This window comes from Mesoplodon mirus (assembly GCF_964341445.2).
Source record: "Mesoplodon mirus genome assembly, chromosome: 19".
In the NCBI taxonomy this organism is placed as follows: Eukaryota; Metazoa; Chordata; class Mammalia; order Artiodactyla; family Ziphiidae; genus Mesoplodon; species Mesoplodon mirus.
The window spans coordinates 47,813,299-47,839,984 of NC_138995.1; the positions used below are offsets into that span (position 1 = coordinate 47,813,299).

Genomic DNA, 26,686 nt, shown 5'->3' on the forward strand with positions numbered 1-26,686 from the left:
CACCTCTCCTCTTCCTTCCTCCTCTTTTCTCTCCTTAAAAAAAAATCTTCCTTCCTGGTGTGAAGATCAATTTATACTCATTGTAAACAATTTTTGGAAAGACAAGATAAGCCAAGTTCAAAAAAAACAAACACAGAAACCTTAAAACAACTCCCAGAGATTACAGTTAACACCTTGGTGTCTCTTTTCCTATATACATGTTAAATGTGAACACGGGCAAGTATATTCTGTTGGCAACATAGTGTCATTATGTACTAGCAGATATACGAGCATCAGTTACTCCGGACTTTGAGCATTTTCCCAAATGCTTATTTCTAACTTATTTATTTGGCTGCACCGGGTCTTATTTGCGGCATGTGGGATCTTCGTTGCTGCGTGTGGCAACAAAGTTGCCACATGTAGGATCTAGTTCCCTGACCAGGGATTGAACCCCAGCCCCCTGGGCCCCCTGCATTGGGAGTACTGGACCACCAAGGAAGTCCCTATTTTGTTTTAAAATAAGTCCATTTGTATCATTTTTTTTAGATTCCACGTATAAGTGGTATCATGTGATATTTGTCTTTCTCTGTCTGACTTACTTCACTGAGTACAATAATTTCTAGGTCCAACCGTGTTGCTGCAAATGGCAATAATTCATTCTTTTTTATGGCTGAGTAATATTCCATTGTATATTTATACCACATCTTCTTTATCCATTCATCTGTTAATGGACTTTAGGTTGCTTCCATGTCTTGGCTCTTGTAAATACTTCTGCTATGAACGTTGGGGTGCATGTATCTTTTTGAATTAGAGTTTTCAACTTTTCCAGATATATGCCCAGGAGTGGGATGGCTGGATCATATGGTAACTCTATTTTTAGTTTTTTAAGGAGCCTCCATACTGTTCTCCACAGTGGCTGCACCAATTTACATTCCCACCAACAGTGTAAGAGGGTTCCCTTTTCTCCACACCCTTTCCGTTTATTATTCTGATGATGGCTATTCTGAACAGTGTGAGGTGATACCTCATTATGGTTTTGATTTGCATTTCTCTAATAATTAACGACATTGAGCATCTTTTCATGTGCTTTTTGGCCATCTGTATGTCTTCTTTGGAGAAAGCTCTGGTTTCTTTTATGACCTAGTCATACACTATCCCTTCTGCCATATTGTATTCAAAGAAATGAGTCACTAAGTCGAGCCCACACTCTTGGGGCAGGTAATTAAGCTCCAGCTTGTGGAGGGAGGACTATCAAAGAATTGGTGGGCATATTTAAAAACCTTCACAACGGCAATACCGTAATTTAGAACATACAGAGCGATCCTCCCTTCCTAAATATGTTGAGTAGCTCTTCGTCCCAAGGGGCTGAGGCTGTAGGGTCTTGTCCACAAGGCAGACATTCAATAAACACTTACCAAACTGAACAAGAAAAAAGTTGGCCAGGGGGAATTCCCTGGCGGTCCAGTGGTTAGGACTCTGTGCTTTCACTGCCGAGGGCTCGGGTCCGATCCCTGGTCGGGAAGCTAAGATCCCCCAAGCCACTTGGTGCAGCCAAAAAAAAAAAAAAAGAATAAAGTCGGCCATGACTAGAACCTTGCTGCCAGTTCTGCTAGGTGCTCCCTACCCTTGTTCATCGGTCCTAGACACACATTAATTACATTTATTAATTAAAAATTAGTTCATGAAAACTAAACAAACAAAAATTCGGTTCCTTATTTGCACCAGCCTATTACAAGTACTCCATGGTCACATGTGGCCAGTGGCTGGCATACTGAACAGTACATAGAACATTTCAGAAAGTCCTGCTGGAATGCTGGGCTAGAGAGAAAACCTTTGGATTGTTGCCCTATTTCAGTGGAAGCTGAGTCATGAAACCTTCATAGTCTCCTGTAAGTTTTCCCCCGATGGTAAATACGTGGTCTCAGGCTTGGATGTGGACCGTGGAATCTGTATAACAGACGCGGAAGACACCACCACCGTGTCCCACATCAAAGGTGAGTTTGCGTGGGCTCCCTGCTCTATTCTGTCTGTGGTAACAGCCACTTGTCCCTTGACAGACAGTGACTTCCGATTGCTTTATTTGGTGAACCTGCAATGCTATGAATCACATCATTAAAGGTGGGACATTGATTGACAAATGCACAGGCAGTTAAGACTAAGACAGCTTAAGGATTTTCCCTTCAGTCTCGTGCTTGTAATAAATGAAGCAGTTCTCTCCTGCAACCTCACGTGGACATTCAAAGCCCAATTCTTTATTGAGTGGAGTCCCAGCCTTCTTAACAGTTTGGTCTGTAATTTTTAAATATAAAAATATTTATCACAATGATTTTTAATAGTGCACGTAAAGTATTTATTGTCGTGTTTTACAATGCTGATGATTTGCACTATTATTATGATTAATCGTCATGTAGAAAGAAACAAATTCAGACAATTAGAAAAAGAACAGAATGGCATCCACTGAAAATAAAATCATCGTATGTCAATCTCCCGGTTGTAATCCTATATAATGATGATGCAAGATGTTATCACTGGGGGAAACTGGGTGATGGGATCTCTCTGTATTATTCCTTACAAATGCATGTGAGTTAACAGTTATCTCCAAAGAAAAAGTTAAAAAATACCTAATCATTGTATAAAAAAAATTAGTAAGTGTGTAAAGTAAACAGTGCAAGGCTGCCGTACCTGTTTGGACTCCTCCCTGGAGGTACGTATTATTAACAGTACATTGCTGGGTGGCCTTCCTGTGTGTGTGTGTGTGTTTGCACACACAGTACTACTTCCCACATGCATTTAATGTATTTTTACCAACATGGAACCGTGAGAGGTGCACTGCCCCACAGCTTGCATATTTCCTCAATGTATCACCTCACACTCTACCTCTCCTCACGCTCGGAGTTCTAGCTGCACACCACGCCTCTCCATGCCCTGTCCCCATGCCGGACCTTGGCACGTGCTGTTCCTTCTGCCTAGAGCGCTCTTCCTTTCCTGCTTCCCTCAATAACTTTTAGGTCCCTTCCTCGACCTCTCGGGGCTGGGCCAGGCTTCCTTCTGCTGGCTGGGAGCCATGGCATATGCTGCAGATTGTTGCCTGCTCAAGGGTGTCTCCCCATCCACCTGGGACCTCTGCAGGGGCAGCGGCAGGGGGCAAGGGGCAGTGCTCCTTGTCCAAAGCCTGATTCACAGCAGGCACTTTGTGTGAGTGCATAGTCCCTTGTGAAAACCAGAGTTGCATCTCTGTAATATTGTCGCTGTCTAGGGGAGCAGGGTGAGCCTCTGCGTCCCTTGGAGCCTGTGGCCCAGAGTATGGAACGCACGGTAACGAGTCACTTTCCTTGTGCGTCAGATCATCACAGGATGTCGGTCACAGCATGCTGCTTTGACCCAGACAGCCAGAAGGTGGCTTCCGTCTCACTGGACAGGAGCATCAAGATCTGGGATGTGACATCCCAGGCCACGCTGGTCACCATCACCAAGTGAGGAGGCCTTGGGGGTCCGGGCAGCATCCTGCAGCGGGGAGGTGGGTGGGGGTCCCCCTTCACACCCTCCTGGATTCGGCCTGTGCCCCTTTGGCTCCCCAGCTGGTGTCAATGTGGGGCATCTCCAACTATGGTCCGCCGGTGCTGTGAGGAGGCTGGAGATGGAGAAAGGGAAGGGGACAGACAGGCAGGGGAAAACCACTAGCTGTGGTCCCTGGGCTGGGACGGCCTTCAGATGCATTCATTTCAGTGTGAGCCAACACTGGTAAACATTGTGCAGTGTCCCACTCCCACCCCGAAATGTGGATTTCCAGCATCCCATGTAAAATGGGAAGATCTGATAATCCAGGGCCTTCAACGGTCACTTTGTCTGTGGCCACTGGCACCAGGTGGATGGCCAGCCCTCTCCAGCGGGCCTTGGAGTCAGGATCCCAGAATGTGCATATGCCCTGTCACCCTGCCCGCTCGGCTCAGTTACGAGCCCGGCGGGCCTGGACCAGGCTTTCCCCTGGGGGTTTGGCCTGGGGTTAAGAGAGTGCAGGTTCTCATCCTGCGTGACCTTGGACCTTAGTTTCCTCACCTGCAAACTGAGCCCAGGTGAGGTCTGCACGAGATAACACACAAAGGTCCTTAGCACAGGCTGCATGGTGGGCGCTCAGCACGGGCTCTGTTACCAAGGGTGACTCCCGTGGACACTGGGGTCGGGAGGGGCCGTGGGACACCTGCCCTGCTCCTTAGACCTACTCCGTGGTGGCAGTGAGGAGGGTGACGCAGCAGAGGCGGCCGCAGCTCCAGCTGTGGGTGTCACAACCCACTCCACTTTGTTTCCCCAAGGAGGGCGGAAAGGGAGCTAAGGAAAATCTCTATTGGTATATTGGATTGACCCACATTTGTGAATTTTCTGGAAATGTAGCTTTTAGCAAGAAAATAAAGAGACAAGGATTCTCAGGGCTACAGGACAGGGCTGGCTTCATGGCATGAACCTCTGAAGTGACACAGGGCTCCACACACAGAAAGGCTCACACTGGATTTAATGCTCTGCCGTTGATATCTTGAAATTCTTCATTTTTGAACAAGGGACCTCGAATTTTTTATTTTAAAAATATGTAATTTGGGCTTCCCTGGTGGCGCAGTGGTTGAGAGTCCGCCTGCCGATGCAGGGGACGCGGGTTCGTGCCCCGGTCCGGGAAGATCCCACATGCCGTGGAGCGGCTAGGCCCGTGAGCCATGGCCGCTGAGCCTGCGCGTCCGGAGCCTGTGCTCCGCAACGGGAGAGGCCACAACAGTGAGAGGCCCACATACCGCAAAAAAAAAAAAAAAAAAAAAAAAATGTAATTTACTTTTTGAACATGTAAAGCATGCAACACAGTACAAAATTTAAAAGGTACAAAAGGATATATAGTGAAAAATCTCTCTCCTACCTGGCTCGTAACCATTGTTTCCCCAGAAGCCATCACTTTTCCCCCTTCTCTCCTGCCTGCTGGCTGCCTTCCTTAACAGCTTTATTGAGATATAATTCATACACATCATACAACTCACCCATTTCCAGTGTACAATTCAGTGGTTTGGGGGATATTACATTATTATTTTTTTAAATTGTGGTAAAATATAGAATTTTAACCATTTTAAACTTATTTCACTGACATTACATTTACAGTATTGTGCAACCACCACCACTTTCTATTTCCAAAACCCTTTTATCACCCAAACGGAAACTCGGTACCCATTAATAATAATTCCCCACTCCCCCCAACCCTAGCCCCTAGTAACCTCTACTCTACTTTCTGCCTCTATGAATTTTCTTATACTGGATATTTCATATGAATGGAATCATACATTATTTGTCCTTTTGTGTCTGGCTTATTTCATCTAACATAATTTTTTTAACATCTTTATTGGAGTATAATTGCTTTACGATGGTGTGTTAGTTTCTGCTTTATAACAAAATGAATCAGCTATACATATACATATATCCCCATATCTCTTCCCTCTTGCATCTCCCTCCCTCCCACCCTCCCTATCCCACCCCTCTAGGTGACCACAAAGCACCGAGCTGATCTCCCTGTGCTATGCGGCTGCTTCCCACTAGCTATCTAATTTACATTTGGTAGTGTATATATATATGTCCATGCCTCTCTCTCACTTTGTCACAGCTTACCCTTCCCCCTCCCTATGTCCTCAAGTCCATTCTCTAGTAGGTCTGTGTCTTTACTCCCGTCTTGCCCCGGGTTCTTCATGCCCTTTTTTCTTTTTTTTTAGATTCCATATATATGTGTTAGCATACGGTATTTATTTTTCTCTTTCTGACTTACTTCACTCTGGATGACAGACTCTAGGTCCATCCACCTCACTACAAATAACTCAATTTTGTTTCCTTTTATGGCTGAGTCATATTCCATTGTATATATGTGCCACATCTTCTTTATCCATTCATCTGTTGATGGACACTTAGGTTGCTTCCATGTCCTGGCTACTGTAAATAGAGCTGCAATGAACATTTTGCTACATGACTCTTTTTGAATTATGGTTTTCTCAGGGTATATGCCCAGTAGTGGGATTGCTGGGTTGTATGGTAGTTCTATTTGTAATTTTTTAAGGAACCTCCATACTGTTCTCCATAGTGGCTGTATCAATTTACATTCCCACCAACAGTGCAAGAGGGTTCCCTTTTCTCCACACCCTCTCCAGCATTTATTGTTTGTAAATTTTTTGATGATGGCCATTCTGACTGGTGTGAGATGATGTCTCATTGTAGTTTTGATTTGCATTTCTCTAATGATTAATGATGAGCATTCTTTCATGTGTTTGTAGGCAATCTGTATATCTTCTTTGGAGACATGTCTATTTAGGTCTTCTGCCTATTTTTGGATTGGGCTGTTTGTTTTTTTTGATATTGAGCTGCATGAGCTGCTTATAAATTTTGGAGATTAATTCTTTGTCAGTTGCTTCATTTGCGACTATTTTCTCCCATTCTGAGGGTTGTCTTTTCACCTTGTTTATGGTTTCCTTTTCTGTGTAAAAGCTTTTAAGTTGCATTAGGTCCCATTTGTTTATTTTTGTTTTTATTTCCATTTCTTTAGGAGGTGGGTCAAAAAGGATCTTCCTCTGAGTTATGTCATAGAGTGTTCTGCCTATGTTTTCCTCTAAGAGTTTTATAACGTCTGGCCTTACATTTAGGTCTTTAATCCATTTTGAGTTTATTTTTGTGTATGGTGTTAGGGAGTGTTCTAATTTCATTCTTTTACATGTAGCTGTCGAGTTTTCCCAGTGCCACTTATTGAAGAGGCTGTCTTTTCTCCATTGTATATTCTTGCCTCCTTCATCAAAGATAAGGTGACCATATGTGTGTGGGTTTATCTCTGGGCTTTCTATCCTGTTCCATTGATCTATATTTCTGTTTTTGTGCCAGTACCATACTGTCTTGATTACTGTAGATTTGTAGTATAGTCTGAAATCAGGGAGCCTGATTCCTCCAGCTCCATTTTTCTTTCTCAAGATTGCTTTGGCTATTCAGGGTCTATTGTGTTTCCATACAAAGTGTGAAATTTTTTGTTCTAGTCCTGTGAAAAATGCCATTGGTAGTTTGATAGGGATTGCATTGAATCTCTAGATTGCTTGGGTAGTATAGTCATTTTCACAATGTTGATTCTTCCAATCCAAGAACATGATATATCTCTCCATCTATTTGTATCATCTTTAATTTCTTTCATCAGTGTCTTATAATTTTCTGCATACAGGTCTTTTGTCTCCTTAGGTAGGTTTATTCCTAGGTATTTTATTCTTTTTGATGCAATGGTACATGGGAGTGTTTTCTTAATTTCACTTTCAGATTTTTCATCATTAGTGTATAGGAATGCAAGAGATTTCTGTGCATTAATTTTGTATCCTGCTACTTTACCAAATTCATTGATTAGCTCTAGTAGTTTTCTGGTAGTGTCTTTAGGATTCTCTATGTATAGTATCATGTCATCTGCAAACAGTGACAGGTTTACTTCTTCTTTTCCAATTTGGATTCCTTTTATTTCTTTTTCTTCTCTGATTGCTGTGGCTAAAACTTCCAAAACAATGTTGAATAATAGTGGTGAGAGTGGGCAACCTTGTCTTGTTCCTGATCTTAGTGGAAATGCTTTCAGTTTTTCACCATTGAGGACGATGTTGGCTGTGGGTTTGAGCCTACTTTCTGGAGGGTTTTCATCATAAATGGGTGTTGAATTTTGTCGAAAGCTTTTTCTGCATCTATTGAGATGATCATATGGTTTTTATTCTTCAATTTGTTATTGTAGTGTATCACATTGATTGATTTGCATATATTGAAGAATCCTTGCATTCCTGGGATAAACCTCACTTGATCATGATGTATGATCCTTTTAATGTGCTGTTGGATTCTGTTTGCTAGTATTTTTTTTTTTTTTTTTTTTTTTTTTTTTTGCTGTACACGGGCCTCTCGCTGTTGTGGCCTCTCCCGTTGCGGATGGAGCACAGGCTCCAGACGCACAGACTCAGCGGCCATGGCTCACGGGCCCAGCCACTCCGCGGCATGTGGGATCCCCCCGGACCTGGGCACGAACCCACGTCCCCTGCATCGGCAAGCGGACTCTCAACCACTGCGCCACCAGGGAAGCCCTGTTTGCTAGTATTTTGTTGAGGATTTTTGCATCTATGTTCATCAGTGATATTGGCCTGTAGTTTTCTTTCTCTGTGACATCTTTATCTGGTTTTGGTATCAAGGTGATGGTGGCTAACATAATGTTTTTAAGGTTCATATATGTTATAGCATGTATTAGAATTTCATTCCTTTTTATGACTGAACAATATTCCATTGCATGTATATACCACATTTTGTTTCTCTATTTATCTGTTGAGGAACATGGGTTGCTTCTGTCTTTTAGCTGTTGTGAATAATGCTGCAATGAACATTGGTGTACAAATATCTGTTCAATTCCCTGCTTTCAATTCTTTTGGCTATATATCTAGAAGAGGAATTTCTGGATCATGTGGTAATATTATGTAAAGCTTTTTGAGAAACTGGCACCTTGCATTTTAATCTTGCACTGGACCCTGCAAATTATATAGCTGGTATTACTAGAGAAGTTTGAAAATTCATAATCTCAACTGATTCTGAAGCTTGCAAGGAATAAACACAAGTACTTTGTTATATTTTTTTTGCATCAGTTGTCAAACATAATTTAGAAAACTCAAGAGGAGAAGGAAAATCTACTGTATTTACCCATACCTTTACTTACCATGTTCTGTTTTCTGATATTCCAAGTTTCCTTCTTTCACCATTTTCTTTCTGTTTAGAAAAATTTCCTTTAGCTATTCTTTTAGGGTAGGTCTGAAGGCAACGAATTCTCTTTGTTTTCCTTCATCTGAAAATGCCTTGATTCCTCCTTCAATCCTGAAGGATATTTTTTGCCGGATATAGAAATCTGGGCTGACAGTTCTTTTCTTTCATCATTTGAAAACTGTCATATCACTTTTTTCTGACCATCATGGTTTCTGATGAAGAATCCACTGCCGTTCAAATAGTTTTTCCCCTATAAGTAAGGTGTCATTTCTCTTTCGTTGCTTTCAAGATTTTTTTTCTTTTTCTCTACTTTTCAAAAGTTTAATTACAATGTGTCTGTGTATAGATTTCTTTGGGTTTGTCCTACTTGGGCTTCACTCCGCTTTTTGAATCTGTCCTTTGCCAAATTTGGTAAAATTCTAGACAATTTCTTTGATTATTTTTTCAGCTCTATGTTATTTCTCCTTTTCTTCTGAGATGCTGATTACCCAAACGTTAGGTATGTTGTTATAGTCTCACAGGTTTCTGAGGCTCTGGTTTTTTTCAGTCTGTTTTTTGGATTGGTTAATTTATATTGTCTGTCTTCATATTTACTGATTATTTCCTCTATCTTCTCCATTGAGGGTCTTTGTTGTTGTTGTTACTGTATTTTTCAGTTCTAAAATGTCCATTTGGTCATTCTTTATATCTTCTATTTCTTTGCTGAGGCTTTCAATCTTTTTGTTTATTTCAAGCACGATTATAATTGTCCATCAAAGCATTTTTGTGATGGTGGCTTAAAAATCCTTGTCAAATAATTCTAACATCTGTGTAATCTCCGTATTGGCATCTGTTGACTCTCTTTCCCCTTCATGTTGAGATTTTCCTGGCTCTTAGTATGATGAGTGAATTTCAGTTGCATCCTGGGCATTTTGAGTATTGCATTACGAGACTCTGAGTCTTACCTAAATCTTCTGTGTTAGCAGGCTGCCTCATTAGAGCCTGGCAAGGGTGGCAGTCTAGACTCTAGACTTTGCTGACAGCAGTGGGGATGGGATTGCAGTTTTTCCCAAGATTTTTGACTGGAGTAAGGCAGGCATTGTGTAAAGGTTTTCTGTCTTACTAGGCTATCCCTTTGGCTAGGGAGAGCAGGCTTTTCTTGGGAGCTTTTTATCCAGTCCTTATTGTTTTGGGGGTTGCAGGCTTTCCCGGTACTCAGTCCAGGATATAAGAAACAAAAAGAAAACTACAGGGACTCAGCATGCCATCCTTAGGTCCCAAGATCCTTAGCTGGTCTGCCTTCTCTTCTCCACCTTTTGCAGTCTTCTGTTTGCGTTATAACAGCATTTGCCCAGGGTTGTTAGTTGTACTTTTTTTTTTAATAAATTTATTTATTTTATTTATTTATTTTTGGCTGCATTGGGTCTTCATTGCTGCACATGGGCTTTCTCTAGTTGCGGAGAGCAGGGGCTACCCTTTGTTGCGGTGCGTGGGCTTCTCGTTGCGGTGGCTTCTCTTGTTGCAGAGCTGGGCTCTAGGCACGCGGACTTCAGTAGTTGTGGCACGTGGTCTCAGTAGTTGTGGCACATGGGCTGAGTTGCTCTGCAGGGTTGCTCTGAGGCATGTGGGATCTTCCCGGACCAGGGCTCGAACCTGTGTGCCCTGCATTGGCAGGGGGATTTTTAACCACTGTGCCACCAGGGAAGCCCCTGTTAGCTGTACTTAACAGGAGGAAAGGGGAGCAGTACATTGACTCCATCTTGTCCAGAACGCTTTCCCCAAACTTTTGTACTAAGTAAAATGGTCTTTTATGATATGTGGAGTTTATCTGAAATGAGAGCCGCATCCTGGAAAAGAGAGGGAGCCTCGGTTTAAACCTCAGCGACAGTCTCTGGATTCAGAGGAGGGCTTGTTATTCACCTCCAGTATATGCTGGGATGGTTCTTGCCCCCACCAGGCACTGGGATTTGGACATTTTAAGCCTGGACACCCCTGGGAAGCCGACATTTCTTCTCCTTTGATCCTACTCAGTTTGTGAGCTTCAAAGAACTAAAAGAGTCTAAAACTCTGACTTGAGCTCTAGAAAACAGTTTTGTTCAACCTTTTCTTCATTTAGATGAATTGATATTATAATCCAGGCTACTCAGAGATGCTCAATTATGTTTATAAGTTTGCTTGAAAACTCTATTTGTAACAGGAGATGACAGTCACAGGGAAAATACTTTGAAGATAATAACAAAACAAAGAAAAGCAAAATTCTGACAATTCTTTTCTCTAAAAAAATAAGACATTTAACGATTGAGAATGAATAACCTCAAACTTTATTAATTAAATGCACAATATTAAAATTTGCTTTAGTGACACTGAAGACAGATAAGGAGAGAGGGAAAGGAAAAAAGAGAGCATTTGGGGTGAGGATAAGTAGGGGGAGTGAGTGAGAGAGGGGTGGGAGAGGAGGATGGGTGAGAGGAGCCATGCGCCCATGTCTAGAAGAGAAACGAGGAGGGAGGGAGAGCAGGAGAGACCCACTTTAAACCTGAAAAGCTGTTAGTCCATTAACTATCACTGATGACTTTTCCAGCTGCTCTTTTTCCTCAAGCCTCAAGTAGCTCTGAATAGGGCAGTGGTTCTCAGCCAGGGGCAATTTTGTCCCCCAGTGGACATTTGGCAATGTCTGGGGACATTTTTGGGTCGTCACAACTGCGTGTGGAGGCTACCAGCATATAGTGAGTAGAACCCAGGGATGTTGCTAAACATCGTACAATGCATAGGACAGCCCCCTACCACAAAGAATTATCCAGCAAAAAAAAGTCAATATTGCCATTATTGGGACATCCTGGAACAGTTTGACATAGTCAGAGTAATTATTTAGTAATTAATTTTTAGTAATAAATATTTAGTAGTTAATATTTAGTAATAAATATTAGACCATTTAGGCAGTGATCAAAGGAATGATGTCCATGGGGTCACAGGGCATCAGCTCCAATGCCCCCTCCACTCACCTCCCCTTTAGTGTGTCCTCGGGTCCTCCAGGAGTGATGTACTAATGTGGGCACCCTTCCATGTATGTTTCAGAGCACACACCAATGCAATCTCAAACTGCTGTTTTACCTTCAGTGGCCATTTCCTGTGTACAAGCTCTTGGGATAAAACCTTAAAAATATGGAACGTCCATACAGGGGAGTTTCGAAACCGTGGAGCCTGTGTGACTCTGATGCAGGGTCATGAAGGTTCTGTGAGCTCCTGCCACTTTGCCAGAGACGGTGAGGAATTCAATGTTAAAGCATTCCACACCCGTGGGAGGGCTGGGGTAGAGTTCCTCACGTTCCATTCATGTGGACTTTCCTTAGTGTAAAGAGGTGATTTCCAGTGATGCCAGTGGTGAGGGTGGATTTATTTTCCACAAGAACAGAAAAGCCAAGAGGGAGATTCATATGTACAAGTTTGCAAATGATGGAAACTCAGTTTGATATAGCTTAAGCAACAAGATAAATCTGTTAACTTTTTTTTTCAAATCTATTTTTTTATTGTTTTTTTTTTCTTTTTAATATCTTTATTGGAGTATAATTGCTTTACAATGGTGTGTTAGTTTCTGCTGTATAACAAAGTGAATCAGCTATACATATACACATATCCCCATATCCCCTCCCTCTTGTGTCTCCCTCCCACCCTCCCTATCCCACCCCTCTAGGTGACCACAAAGCACCGAGCTGATCTCCCTGTGCTATGCGGCTGCTTCCCACTAGCTATCTGTTTTACATTTGGTAGTGTATATATGTCCATGCCACTCTCTCACTTCATCCAGGAGCTGGTCTCCCTTCAGGAGGGCTGTGTCCAGACAGACAATGCTCTCAGGAAGCCAACCCTTCCGCTCTATCCTTCAGCTCAGCTTCTCTCTTGTATTGACCTTTCTCCTCAAGGAGGCAAAGATGGCCTCTGGTGGTCCAGACCAACAAAGGTTCTGGCCACTGGCAATCCTAGAGAAAGAGAAAACCTCTTTCTGGTGGTGCCCGCACAAGTCCCAGGGAAGACTCTCATTGGCTCAGCTGGGGACACGTGCCCATCTCTGAACCAGCCCCTTTAGCAGGGGATGAAAGGCTCTGATTGGCCATGCCTGCGGGACTTGCCCATCCTTAGAGCTGGAGGTCAGAGTCAGTACCCTCTGAACCAGAGGCACTGAGAATATGTGAGGGGTGTTTCTGCATGGGACATTGGAGATCTGTTTCCAGGTGAAGGGGCCTGGATGTGACCAGGAGCAACGCCAGGAAACAGCCAGGGACAGCTGGCCCCAGTGAGAGCTGTGACTGCTCCCGACCCCCAGGGGTCAAATGTTATGACTATACTCCGCAGTCCTCGTGGGAAGTGGGGCTTGCTCTGTGTGTCAAGGGGAGTACCCAGCCAATATGCACACAGTCAGGGCCTGGCTTGAGAAACGTTTCCCTCTTCAGAAGCAGCCTCTGTGTAAGTCAGACCCCGCTGTGAGGTGCCCCACCAGCTTCTGTCCTTGGCATCATAGGTTTCAGAGTTCCGTATAGTCAGTCATCACTATTTGCGGATTCTGTGTTTGTGAATTTACCTACTGGGTAAAATTTATCTGTAAGCCTAAAATCAATACTCCTGGCACTTTTGCAGCCACCCATAGATCCGTGCAGAGCGGCAACAAGCTTGCCATGTGCACACGGTCCCAGCTGAGGCTGCACAAGGCGACCCTCCGCCTTCTTCTTTCAGTTCTCTTATCATAAGGTGTCCTTGCTGTGACCTATTTAGTCCCACTTTTTTGCATTTTGTGCTCTTTGTTGATGATTTTGCTGTTTAAACGGGCCCCCCAGCATAGTGCTGAAGTGCTGTCTAGTGTCCTAACTGCAAGAAGCCTGTGATGTGCCTTACAGGGAGAACACATGTTAGATACGCCTCGTTCAGACATGAGTTATAATGCTGATGGCCATGAAATCAATGTTAATAAATAAGCCATTTGTATCAACTAAGGTGTCGTTAAACAGAAACAGACAGAAAACAAGGTTATGTACTGATGGGTTAATGAAAATGTTGTAACCAGAGGCTCACAGGAACCTAACCCTGCATCTCCCCTAAGACCAATCATCACTCACTGAGTGTTTGTGATGACTTTGTAGAATGCAACTACCATGAATATCGAGTGTCAACTGTAATTGATTGGGGGTTGTTGAGTCACACCCGGAAGGGGTTTGAGTGTCCTCAGAGTGAGCCACGGTGGCACCTCACAGATGCATCCGCAGCCTGCTTTGGCCTCACCAGAGGAGGAAACGGTTGGTTGAGGAAGGTGACCCCCTGAGACTCTTTCATTTTGTGTTCCAGCCTCTCTTCTTGTGTCTGGAGGGTTCGACAAGACTGTGGCTATTTGGGATGTAGGAGAAGGCTACCGGAAGCTCTCCTTGAAGGTACCAATGCCAGCATCAGATAGAAGATCTGAGCTTCATTCTTCATTTCATGCTGGGTGCTGGGTGCTGGGGATACAACAGTGAGACAGACCTAAATGTGTGCAATGGGGCTGACACCTCTGTGGGCAAGACCAGACAAGAAACCAACAAACAAATCCTCCATAGTGATGAGTGACACAGAGTAGCCACAACAGGGTGATATGATAGAAACAGACTCCAGGGACTAATCCACAGTGGGAGGGCCTCTTGGAGAAGGTGGCATTTGAGCTGAGAACTGGATGGCAAAGAAAGACTGGATGAGTGAGGATCTTGGGGAAGGGTGTTTCAGGAAGAGGGAGCAGCAAATGCAAAAACTCTGAGGAGGGGCAGTGTCTATGAACAGCAGAAATTACTGTGCAGAAGGCTGAATGCCATCATGAGGCATGCATAGAAAGCTGTGGGGCTTCAGAAGGGTGGGTGTCAATGGTGGGTGAGTACTTTTGTCTGCAGGTTAGAGGAGACTCAACTTAAAGTGGCTGTATGGTAAGGAGATGGATTGTGCAACACAACGAGAACCCAAAGGTTAGGCAGCCCCAGGATTGGCTACCTCATTGCCTCTGTTCCAGGTGCCACCACCCCAAGACTTCTGCATTCCCCTTGATCTTGTGAGCTCATGGCCGCCTTTGGCTGTGAATGCTTGCATTGATGACTCTTGATTTCTCTATTTCCTGTGACTCAAATGTGGACTGTGTCCCCTTGATCACCATAACATTCAGAATCCCAAAGCTGTTCTATCTGACCCTCTTCTCTGTGGGTTTGGAGAGGCGAGGGGAGTTTACATCATAGCACGTGAATGGCTTAAAACTGAATGTTTGGGCTTCCCTGGTGGCACAGTGGTTGAGAGTCCACCTGCCAATGCAGGGGATACGGGTTTGTGCCCCGGTCCAGGAAGATCCCACATGCTGTGGAGCGGCTGGGCCCGTGAGCCATGGCCGCTGAGCCTGCGCATCCGGAGCCTGTGCTCTGCAACAAGAGAGGCCACAACAGTGAGAGGCCCGCATACCACAAAAAAAAAAAAAAAAGAAGAAAGTAAGCAACGTTGGATTCTTGACTTTGTTTTTTTGGTTTTTGTTGTTCTTTCAAAGGTTTTTTTTCCTAGGTCCTCTTAAAATTCTACTTTTCTTCAGGGCCATAATGACTGGGTGATGGATGTTGCCATTAGCAACAACAAGAAATGGATCCTGTCTGCTTCAAAGGTAAAAGTGGCCAACCTTTGAGTGACTTAAAATCTCTATCACATTTGTGAGAATTGGTGTTAGCAGAAGTGCATTGTCAAGTAAAATTCCTCAGTCTGAAGGACCAAGCAGCTCAGTCTGAAGGCTACACCTGGCCAGGCCGACCCCATCCAGGAAGTGGGAATGTGGGAAGTGGGTCCTTTGCTCATATGGGAAGTTGCCAGGTATTTCTTTGCACAGTTGTCATTTGAACTTCATTGGAGCAAGGGCCTGTCCAGACTGGTAAGTGATGGAGCCAACAGGGGGCCTTGGAGGGAAAGGGGTCAGCTCGTGGGCAAGCAGACAACCCCCAGGTTCCAGGTGGGTCTTCCCTCGCTACTCACTGCATCCTGGGATTCCCGTGCCAATGGCACATAACAGACAGCCCAGGATATCCTGAGGGCTGTCCTTCATGTGTGAGCACCAGAGAAGTAGGGTCCCACCTTGTCCCCCAACCTTTGTTAGAGCCATCTCATTCTCTAGGCTGGGGGTTTCTAGGTGTGTAAAAATGTGGGCAAGACTCTGCCTGCCATGATCAACTTCTTAGAGAGCCAATGCAGGATACCGTCACACCTGACCAAAAAACCCCCATAATATTATAATACATAATAAAAATTATATGCCAATGTGTTGTTACTTTAGCATAAAAATATGAAAAATATTGTCAATTATATCTCAGTAAAGCTGGAAAAAAGTAAAAATACAAGACAAAGTATCAAAAATGAGTGTTTATTTGAAATTATGTCTTATTTACTTTTCTGTTACATAAATGCTATTTAAACAAAACAACAACAGAACTAGTCAATAACAGTGATTAGTAGTAACTGATAGTAGGATAATTAAGCAAATATGGTTAAGAAAAATATATTTTATAATGTTTCTTTCTGTGTTTTGATATAGCAATTTACCTTGACTTAAAAAAAACTTTGTTGGTTATTTAAATTTTATAGGCTATATTATTATATATGTATTAATATTATGTATCTTAATATTTATGTATTAAGATACATAAATGTAAGACTTAAAAAATTGAATATAAATACAATAAGATTGGTTAAACAGACACTTTATGTATTTATTTTTAACAGCTTTATGAGATATAATCGACATGTAACATTGTGTAAGTTTAAGGTGTACAAGGTGTTTATTTGATACACTTATATATTGCAAAATGCTTACCACCATAGCCTTAGCCAACACCTCTACCGTGTCATATAATTAGCATTTCTTTTTTGTGGTGAGAACATTTAAGATCTACTCTCTTAGAAAATTTCAAGTGTATTATACAGGATTAATAACTATAATTGCCATGCTGTACATTAGATCCCCAGAACTTGTTAATCTTATAATTGGAATTTGTACCCTTTGACCCAATATCTCCCCATTTCTCTCAGCCCCTAGCCTCTGGTAACCACCACTCTATTCTCGGTTTTTATGAGCTTGTTTTTTTTTAGATTCGTTCATTCTTGTTGTCACAAATGGCAGGATTTCCTTCTGTCTCATGGCTGAATAGTATCCCATTGCATATATATACCACATCTGCTTTATCCATTCATCCACTTATGGATATTTAGGTTGTTTCCATACCTTGGTTATTGTGAGTAATGCTGCAGTGAACATGAGGGTACAGATATCTCTTTGAGATCCTGCTTTTATTTCTTCTGGATATACACCCAGAACTGGAATTCCTGGATAGCTCTATTTCCAATTTTTTGAGGCACCTCCAATACTGTTTTCCACAGTGGCTGTACCAACTTACATTCCTACCTACAGTTCACAATGGTTCCCTTCTCTCCACATTCTCGTCAACACTTATCTCTTGTCTTTTTGATGATAGCCATTCTAACAGTGAGGTGATATTTTACTGTGGGTTTGATTTGCATTTTCTTAATGATTAGTGATGTTGAGCACATTTTCATGTACCTGTTGGTCATTTGTATGTCTTTTTTGGAAAAATGTTTATTCACTTACTTCCTCTGTCTTTTGTTGTTGTCAGTATTGAATTCTATGAGTTCTTTATATATTTTGGATATCTGACCCTTATCAGATATATGATTTACAAATATTTTCTCTTTATGGTTTCAGGTCTTATGTTTAAATCTTTAATCCATATGAGTTAACTTTTTGTGAGTTATATAAGATGGGGGTCCAATTTCATTCTTCCCTATGTGGTTATCCAGTTTTCCCAGCACCACTTATTGAAGAGACTTGCCTTTGCCTGTTGAGTATTATTGGCTCCTTTGTCAAATTAGTTCACTGTAGGGACTTTCCTGGTGGTCTAGTGGCTAAGACTCTGTGCTCCCCATGCAGGGGACCTCGGTTTGATCCCTGGTCAGGGAACTAGATCCCACATGCTGCAACTAAGAAGTTCGCATGCCTCCCGCATGCCGCAATGAAGATCCCGTGTGCCAGCACAGCCAAATGAAAGAAAAAAACATTAGTTCACTGTATATGTGAGGGTTTATTTCTGGGCTCTCTATTTTTATGCTAGTACCATATTGTTTTGACTACTATAACTTTGTAGTATAGTTTGAAATCAGGAAGTGTGATGCCTCCAGGCTTTGTTCTTCTTTCTCATGATTGCTTTGGCTATTTGGGGTGTTTTGTAAGTTCACACAAATTTTAGGATTGTTTTTCAATTTCTGTGAAAAATGCCACTGAGATTTTGATAGGGATTATCCATAGATGGCTTTGGGTAGTATGGATATGTTAACAATATTAATTCTTCTGATCTATAAACATAGAAAGATATCCTATATTCATGGCCAAGAAGACTTAATGTTGTTAAGATGTCATTACTACCCAAAATGATCTACAGATTCAACACAATCCCTATCAAAATACCAATAGCTTTTTTTCACAGAAATGGAAAAGTTGATCCTCAAGTTCATATGGAATTGCAAGGGGCCTGAATAGCCAAAACAATCTTGAACAAGAAGAATAAAGTTAGAGAACTCACACTACCCAATGAAACACTACAAATCTATAATAATGAAAACTGGACAATATAGATCAGTGCAGTAGAATAGAAAGCCTGGAAATAAACCCTCACATATGTGATCAGTTGAGTTTCAACAAGTGTACCACGATCATTCAGTGGGGAAAGGACAGCCTTTTAAATAATTCGTGCTGGGAAAACTGGATATCCACATGCAAAAGAGTGAAATTGGACCCTTACCTTATACTATATACAAACATTAATTCAAAGTGGATCCAAGACCCAAACTTAAGAGCTAAAACTATAAAACTCTTAGAAGAAAACATTGGGGAAAATCTTCATGACTTTGTCATAGACATGACAAGAAAAGCACAGGCAACAACGACAACAGCAAGATAAATTGGGCTTCATCAAAATTAAGAACGTTTGCACATCAAAGGATACTACCAAGAAAGTGAAAGGGCAACCTACTGAATGGGAGAAGATATTTGCTAATCAATTATCTTATAAGGGGGTAATAATAAAATACATAAAGAGCTCCTAACACTCAACAACCAAAAAACCAAACAACCTGATTCAAAAATGGGCAAAGGACTTAAATAGATATTTCTTCAAAGAAGATATACAAGTAGCCAATAAGCACATGGAAATATGCTCAATATCATTAGTCCTTAGGGAAATGCAATTCAAAACCACAGTGAGATACCACTTCACACCTACTAGGAGGGCTATAATAAAAAAAAAAGGAAAGTAACAAGTGTTGACAAGGATATGGAGAAACTGGAACACTTGTACATTGCTGATGGGAACGTAAAATGGTATAACTGTTGTGGAAAACAGTTTGGCAGTTTCTCAAAAGGTTAAACATAGAACCACTGTATGACCCAGCGATTCCACTTTTGGGTACATACCCAAAATAATTGAAAGCAGGAACTCTAGGAGATGCTTGTGCACTCATGTTCATGGCAGCATTATTTACAATAACTAAAAGGCAGGAGTAATCCAAGTGTCTGCTGACAGATGAATGGATAAACAAAATGTGGTATATCCATACAATGGAATATTATTCGACCATAAAAAGGGAGGGCATTCTGACACATGCTACAGCATGGTTGAACCTTGAGGAAATTATGCTGAGTGAAATAAGCCAGTCACAAAAGGACAAGTACTGTGTGATTCAACTTATATGAGGTACCTAGAGTAGTCAAATTCATAGAGACCGAAAGCACAATGGTGGTTACCAAGAGCTGGGAGAAGGGGAGATGAGGAGTTATTGTTTAAAGGGTATGTAGTGTTTTTGGGGGAATGATAAAAAGTTTCAGTTATAGATAATGGTGATGATGACACAACATTGTGAGTGTATTTAATGTCATTGAATTATACTTACAAATGGTTAAAATGATAAATATTGTTAAGTATATTTTACCACATTAAAAAATCCAATAACGACATGTTTCTTTCTGTCCCATAATACAGTAGGAGATTTTTACTTTTATGTTTCCCAATAATATTTCTCTGAACTACCGTCAGCCTTTAGGACATCCTTCTTTTCTTTTATGTAGTAGTAAGACTAAATGCTGTCAAATGTAAAATTCACGATGACTTGCAGCTCTGCTCTTAGCAGCCCACGTTTCATTGATTCCTGGTGTCAGCCCAATGTTATGACATCAAAGTAAATACCCTCTCAACAAAAGCTGTTGAGCATGGAATACTTAGGATTTTACTTATAGCAACAGCAAACTTTTAGATTTGTAGGAATTATTTTCCAGCTCTCCAAAAATATCCAAATATACGAAGTCTGAAAGCTTGTTTTAGTAGAACAGGTATTTGTCAATCAGGTTCTTTGCCATGATAAATTCATCATATAGGCTCTCCATTGTGTAAAATGTCCATTATTTTAAACACTCTCAAGTATTACATTTGCTGTCATCGTAAGTCAAATCTCTCTTTCTCAGGGAAATGGTTTTAAAGCACAGAGGTAATTTGAATTTCTGATAATGAAGTTGGATTTCAAATAAGTTACAGTTTTAGTTAAGAAATTGAGAATGTCCTGTTTAACTTGGCTGTCCTTCTCTGGTAATTTTTTTAAAAAGTACTGAAGCTGTCTTATTTCCAAAAAATGAATTTTTTTTTCAATTTTTGGTTATGTGTGCAGCTTGCAGGATCTTAGTTCCCCGACCAGGGATTGAACCCAGGCCGTGGCAGTGAAAGCACCAAGTCCTAACCACGGGACTGCCAGGGAACTCCCAAATCATTTTTTCACTGTATGAGTTTTTGTAACAACCTACAATTCAGGTGAGGTCACTTCATCCTTTTTTTATGCTTGTTGTGGCCTCTTTAAAGATGATCAAACAGTTTTGGGAAACAGTATATAACTGTGTTATTGTAATCCCTTTCTCTGTTCTCATTTTTAATGTATTTCAAAATTACAGGACATTCTTCTTGTCCCACACTTAAAAAATATGATTTTATGGCAGGCCAAAATTTTAACATCTTCTCTAAGGCCAGCAATGATAATAGCCATCTTGTAGACATAATATTTTGGGAAGATAATCTTCTTCCATTTCTATAAAGTCATCATTTTTATTAAGTGCTTCTGCACATTTTGAGGAAGGTGAAAACTGACTAAAAACTTTTATTAGGAAAGACCCAACACCACAGGTAAGCAAATCACACTCCTTATTAGGATGTGCAGGCCATTTAGCAGGTAAGATATTTTCATTTACTTTGGTAAGAAGTTAATGGACTGAATGGAATTTGCCAAAATTCACATTTGCACTGTCTGCTGAATATGTAGATAGATGAGCAGCATCTAGTCTGTATTTGCATAACATGTCAACATGCTTTTGTTTTATGTTGTCTGCAGTTTCATTAAAAACTTCACAGAAATCAAGAAGATGATTTGAAACTCTATCTTTTGAATCAAAGTATCTAAGAGCTAGGGGGAACTTTGTTGTTGTCCATCATGATTGGACAACTCACTTGACAGACTGTAGAAAGTATGATTGTTGATAAAATCTGACAGCTCTGCACTGTAAGGGCCAACGTATACGTCACCAGACTTTCTCCTGTTGTTCTTCCACAGGATATTTAGTTGCAACTGCCAAATCAGGAAATGTAACATTACTTACTGTGTTCGTTTTTTAATATTATTATTACTGCTATAGTAAATCACCAGAGACTTCACTGCTTAACATACATTTAACATCTTACAGTTCTGTAAGATAGAAGTATCACAAGTTCTCATTGGGATAAAGTCAATGTGTCAGTAGGACTTCCCTTCTGGAGGCTCTAAGGAATAATCCACTTCCTTGCCTTTCCAGCTTCTAGAAGCCACCCATATTCCCTGGCTTGTGGTCCCTTCTTCCATCTTCAGAGCCAGCAACACTGTATCTCTCTCTGCCTTTCTTCCATTGTTACTGATTCCTCTGACTAAAACTTCCACCTTTCAGGACCTTTGTGGTTACGGCTAATACAGAATCATCTCCCTATTTTAAGATCACCTGATTAGCACCCTTAATTCCATCTACAACCTTAATTCCCCATTGTCATATAATCTAACATATTCCCAGGTTCTGGGGATTAGGATGTAGATGTCTTTGTTGGGGGGGGGCATTATTTTGCTGACCACATTCAGTTTCATAAGACTAATCAAAGGAATGCTGAGATAATGGATTTGAGTGGTATTCCCAAATTAATTCAGTGACCACTATTTTCTAAGGAACATAGATGTCTTTTTTAAAAATTGATTTTATTTTTTTAGAGCAGTTTTAGGTTTACATAAAAATTGAACAGATCATACAGAGGGTTATATATAACCTCACCCTCCAGTTGCCACTTGCATCAAGTGTGGTGTATTTATCACAACTGATGAACTAATATTGATATATAATTATTAATTAAAGTCCATGGTTTAAGTTTCACTCTTTATGTTGTGTGGGTTTTGCCAAATGCATGTCACGTATCCACCATCACAGTATCATACAGAGCAATTTCACTGTCCTAAAAACTCCTTGTGCTGCATCCCTCCCCTTCTTCCCCAGAGCCCCTGGCGACCACTGACCTTTTTACTGGCTCCATATTTTTGCCTTTCCCATAACGTTATATAGTTGGAATCATACAGTATGTAGCCTTTTCAGACTGGCTCCTTTCACTTAGAAATTTGTATTTAAGGCTCCTCAATGTCCTTTTTGTGGCTTAACAGCTCATTTCTTTTTTTTTTTAAATCACTGAATAATATTCTATCACAATAATGTACCACAGTTTGTTTATTCTCTTATTCAGGGACATCTTGGTTGCTTCCAGTTTGGGGGACATGGGACTTGCTAAGGCTGGGATGGTGCTCGAGAAACTGGGACAGTTGGTCGCCCTAACTGTCCCTCTGCAGGTCGAAGTTGTCCACGTGTAACCTAGATGCCATGCCCCTCCCTGGGTCATCCAAGCCTAACGAGCCCGTTTTGTGACTGCTGGTTTGCTGTTTAACTTGTTTTAGGATAAGACCATGAGACTATGGAATATTGAAGAAATTGACCAAATTCCTTTGGTAATCGAGTATAAAAAGGCCCGGGGCTTAAAGCTGAAACAGGTTGGTATTGGGTAAAATGAAGCCAAAGAAGGCTTTCATTAGTTCTCCCTACAAATTTATTCTTTGAACAAACTGGGCAACTGGGGATAAAACTATGAACAAACAGATTGACATTTTTGCCCTGAGGGAGCTTACATTTCTAAAAGGGGAGACAAACAATGAATAAAGAAATTAGAAAAATACATAGTAAGTCACATGATGATAAGTAATTTGGAGGAAAATAACATAGGAAAGGGAAACGGGAGTGCTGGCAGTTGCAGCATTCTAAAGGGTGGTCAGGATAGGTCTCATTGAGAAGGTGACATTTGTTCAAAGACTTGAAGGTAGTGAGGGGGTGAGCTGTGCAGCTCTTTTAGGGAAAGAACATCCCAGCAAAAGGAACAGCCCATGTGGAGACCCTGAGGCAGGAGTGAGCCTGGTGCTGAGGACTGGAGTGAGCAGGGTGGGTGGGAGGAGATGAGGCTGGAGGGAGTCCTGGAGGGAGGCTGGCACACAGCTGGACCCCGTGTGGGCCTCCTACGCTCCTGCAGCAGAACCCCGGCCAGGTCCCCAGTGCCCCGTTTCCCATGGATGGGGCTCAGGTCCCAATTCTCCAGTGGGTGATCATGGTGGGTACATCTTCTGCTTCACCAGGTATAGCCAGGGCTGGCCCTGGGCAGTGGAGGCCAGTCCCTGCTGGGGCCTCGCAGTGCAGGCACCTGGCTGCCACCTCAAGAGGCTGAGGAGTCCCTGCTGGGCCCTTGTGAATCCTGGAGCTCCCTAAGCCTGTCTCCACTCAGAAGGCCTGGCTGGGAGCCACTGCTTCTGGAGATGGCTAATTGGAGAATGGCATCGGGGGGCAGGGAGGTAAGGGGTGGGACCCAGGAGGAACCCCGTCTTTGTGGCCAGCTGGTCCTCATAGCCTTTGTGGCCATGTCGGCCCTTAGGCCCTGGAAGCTGACTGGGTACAGAGCAGTGCTTGTGTCCTCCACCTGCCACCTGGGGAGGGACCCAGGAGCTGCTTCCTCTGAGCCCTGCTGTTCTGGGCTTGGGTCGTGGGAAATGATGCTGTAGAATAAGGCAGGTAAGGGATTGAATTTCTTTCTTGCAAAAGAAAGAAAATAAAGAAACCTACCTGAAGCTGTGGCAAAGATGAGCTCGCTGCATTTGACTTGCTCTGATTCAATACGAGAAACTTCAGAGGCCACACTTCCCAGAAGACCTGCCCTGGGTGGGGTTGGCCCCATCTCTCCTGCAGGCTTTGGTGCCCTGGAGCAGGCAAGAGTGGCAAAGCACAGGGGATTGGAGAGCCTGGGCAGGGGCTTGCTGCCTGCCGGCTCGTCTCAGGGGGACCGTGCTTTGGTGGGATCCCTGAGAGACCTCTGCCCATGGCCTGAGAGCCCACCCCCTGGTGTTGCTCACTTGTTGGTGGGAAAATGTTGCAAGTGAGCTGTGCCGCTGTATCCACTGTCCTCTGGGTGCTTCGGCTCAAAGACAGAGGAGGATGCTCAGCACCATCATCATCTAGAAAAAAACTCCTGCTTTGTTCAGAAGTCTTGCCTACTTGATTCTCAAAAGTTAGGTGTCCCCAGGATGTCAGGGAGTTAGGATAGCCCCTCGGCCCTGTACTTTTGCTCTGCACAGAACAGAGGGTGAGGTTAGACACCCACCCCAAATCCTCAGCACTGTCAAGTGGCTCTCCACTCCTCCCGGCCACCCTGGGACCCCACAGCAGGGGACATGAGCTGGAAGCACCTGCATAGCTTTTGAGAGGGAAAAGAGCAGGAAGCCTGTGCTTTTCCCCTCTCAGTGGCCTGCAGTTTCTACCCTTGTACACTTAGAGCCTCAGAGAGGGGAGGCAGCTCTTGCTTTGGCCCGGCCCAAGGCAGTTGGATCAGGGGGGAGAATTCTAACTGCATGCTTTGATCTCCTCTGATCAGCACCTCCTTTCTACTCTTTTAAAATATTTCATGTCAGTGTGAAGAATGTGACAGGCCTTTCTCCATCTACGAAAGTGACATCTTTTCTGAAGCAATCACCAAATGTGTGTTCTGCCGGATCGATGCAAAAGACTTGTCAACAGAGGCCTCACCATCACCAGAAGGGGAGGTCTCACTGTCAAGGGAGTGCAGCCTGGGTGAGGATGGCTGATGGCCACTGGAGCCTTTGGGTGATTGAGCACAGGCCACCTGTCATATAGGTTTCGGGGCTCTGCACAGGCCTTTCTCTGGGGCCCCTTCCCAGCAGGTGGGTCTGTCAGGCTGGGGCAGGGGCCACGCTCTGGCTGGGCTTCCACCACTGTGCCACCTCCTCAGCTCCACAGCCCCTTGGGGATCCCTCTGTCTTTAGTTTACATGCAGAATAAATATAGATTCTTTTGGAAAACAATTGTGCATGTGAATTCTAGAAACATTTTTGTTCTTTCTAAATTCTATGTCCTGGTGTCCATCCTGTCTCATTTTTGGAACATACTCTGGTCTCTGGATTTGCCCTGTAATGCAGCAGCAGCCTCTGAGGAAGTGTTTGTTGAATGAAGAGGAAGCTGTGTAGCTCCATCTGTGGAGGGGACTGTACCATGGCACTGTGGGTGCCGCCCTGGCTAATGCTCCCAGATGGTCACTGCTCAGAGCAGAGGAAGGTCTGGTTAGGCAAGTGGGTGGTGGGCATTTCCATCACAGAATACTTCTTGCTCTCCACCCCAGTTTCTTTACTTTCCAGAATGCCCATGCATGTGTACAGCCTCCTTCCTGCTTCCACGCGTACAGTGTAATCAATTACTTCACAAAGAGCAAGGTATCAGTTAAACGTGAAGGGCTCCCTTTTCCATTTGATATGGCTTACAGGATTTCCGTCAGATATCATTAGTATGCCCCTTGGTCCTTTTAAAAAAACTTAGTTGCAGGACTGATTTATTTAGTGTTAATTGATTGGCATCCCATAATTCTGCCCATGAGCACCATAACCTGGTAGTCATTGCTTGGGCAGGTCCTGTGCTTGGTGCTACCCTCCTTAGTCACAACCAGGATGACTGCCCAGCTTCAGCAGGCTGTTCAGTATTTATCCATTAATTTACATGAATGATGCATGAACATGGCAAAACTCCACTGCATCAGCCTCCCAGCAATTGGGCTCTTTTTGGAAGAGAAGTCTTATCCCTTCTCTGGCACATGAAGACATACATAGATGTATTCTTCCTCACTGCTGTGGAGGATGTCTGGCCTGCATCCACTGTCCCCAGGGATGGGCAGTTAGGTTGCTTCTTGTTTTTTGCTATTACAAACAATGCTGGAGTGAACCTTCTTGTGTACATACTTTTGCAGAGACCTACATTTCTGTGGATAAGGCTCTCCCACTGGAGAAATCGCTGGATCAATGGATTAGCGGTTTTGGTTTTGTTGCTGCTCAAAGGCACTCTAAAAAGTGTTGTGACAAAGTGGCTGATGTGTCTGAGTGAGGAGCCCCAGAGGGGCAGGTGAGACGCCTGAGTGGGGAGGGCTTTGCCTTCCTCTGGCAGCGGAAACCTCCCACGTATGGTGTTGATGCTCTAAGGCCAGCGGCCTGGGCCCCTTTAAGCTCTTGATCGTTCAGTGCCTGCTCAGGGTCTCCTCAGTGCCCCCGGACGCTCCCCGTGCCCAGGGTCCGCGGAAGAGGCCCAACTGAAGCTACGGGTCTGGTTTCCACCGGCGGGCGGATGAACCCCCAGAGCTGACGGCGCCGGAGACCCCGGTGGTCAGCGTGCGGCCGAGGAGGGCAACCGGCCTCCCAGGCTGAGGGCGCCAGTGTGATGGGTCCG

The 26,686-nt window shown here is 43.1% G+C and overlaps 2 protein-coding genes across 2 annotated transcripts in view; both read left to right on the forward strand.

The window, feature by feature from the left end:
* The window catches only part of FAAP24 (FA core complex associated protein 24), a 238,959-nt gene that overhangs the window by 132,060 nt on the left and 80,213 nt on the right, over window positions 1–26,686 (forward strand). The gene's annotated exons all lie outside the window — the stretch shown is intronic.
* WDR88 (WD repeat domain 88) overlaps window positions 1–26,686 on the forward strand; it is a gene marked incomplete at both ends in the record, with an annotated part of 42,731 nt that overhangs the window by 15,079 nt on the left and 966 nt on the right. The window contains 8 exons of the mRNA XM_082606653.1: window positions 1,835–1,973; window positions 3,323–3,452; window positions 11,797–11,984; window positions 14,056–14,138; window positions 15,305–15,373; window positions 22,822–22,914; window positions 24,871–25,030; window positions 26,482–26,566. Of these exons, the coding sequence (XP_082462779.1) occupies window positions 1,835–1,973; window positions 3,323–3,452; window positions 11,797–11,984; window positions 14,056–14,138; window positions 15,305–15,373; window positions 22,822–22,914; window positions 24,871–25,030; window positions 26,482–26,566 (947 nt within the window). The remainder of the gene's footprint in view (window positions 1–1,834; window positions 1,974–3,322; window positions 3,453–11,796; window positions 11,985–14,055; window positions 14,139–15,304; window positions 15,374–22,821; window positions 22,915–24,870; window positions 25,031–26,481; window positions 26,567–26,686) is intronic.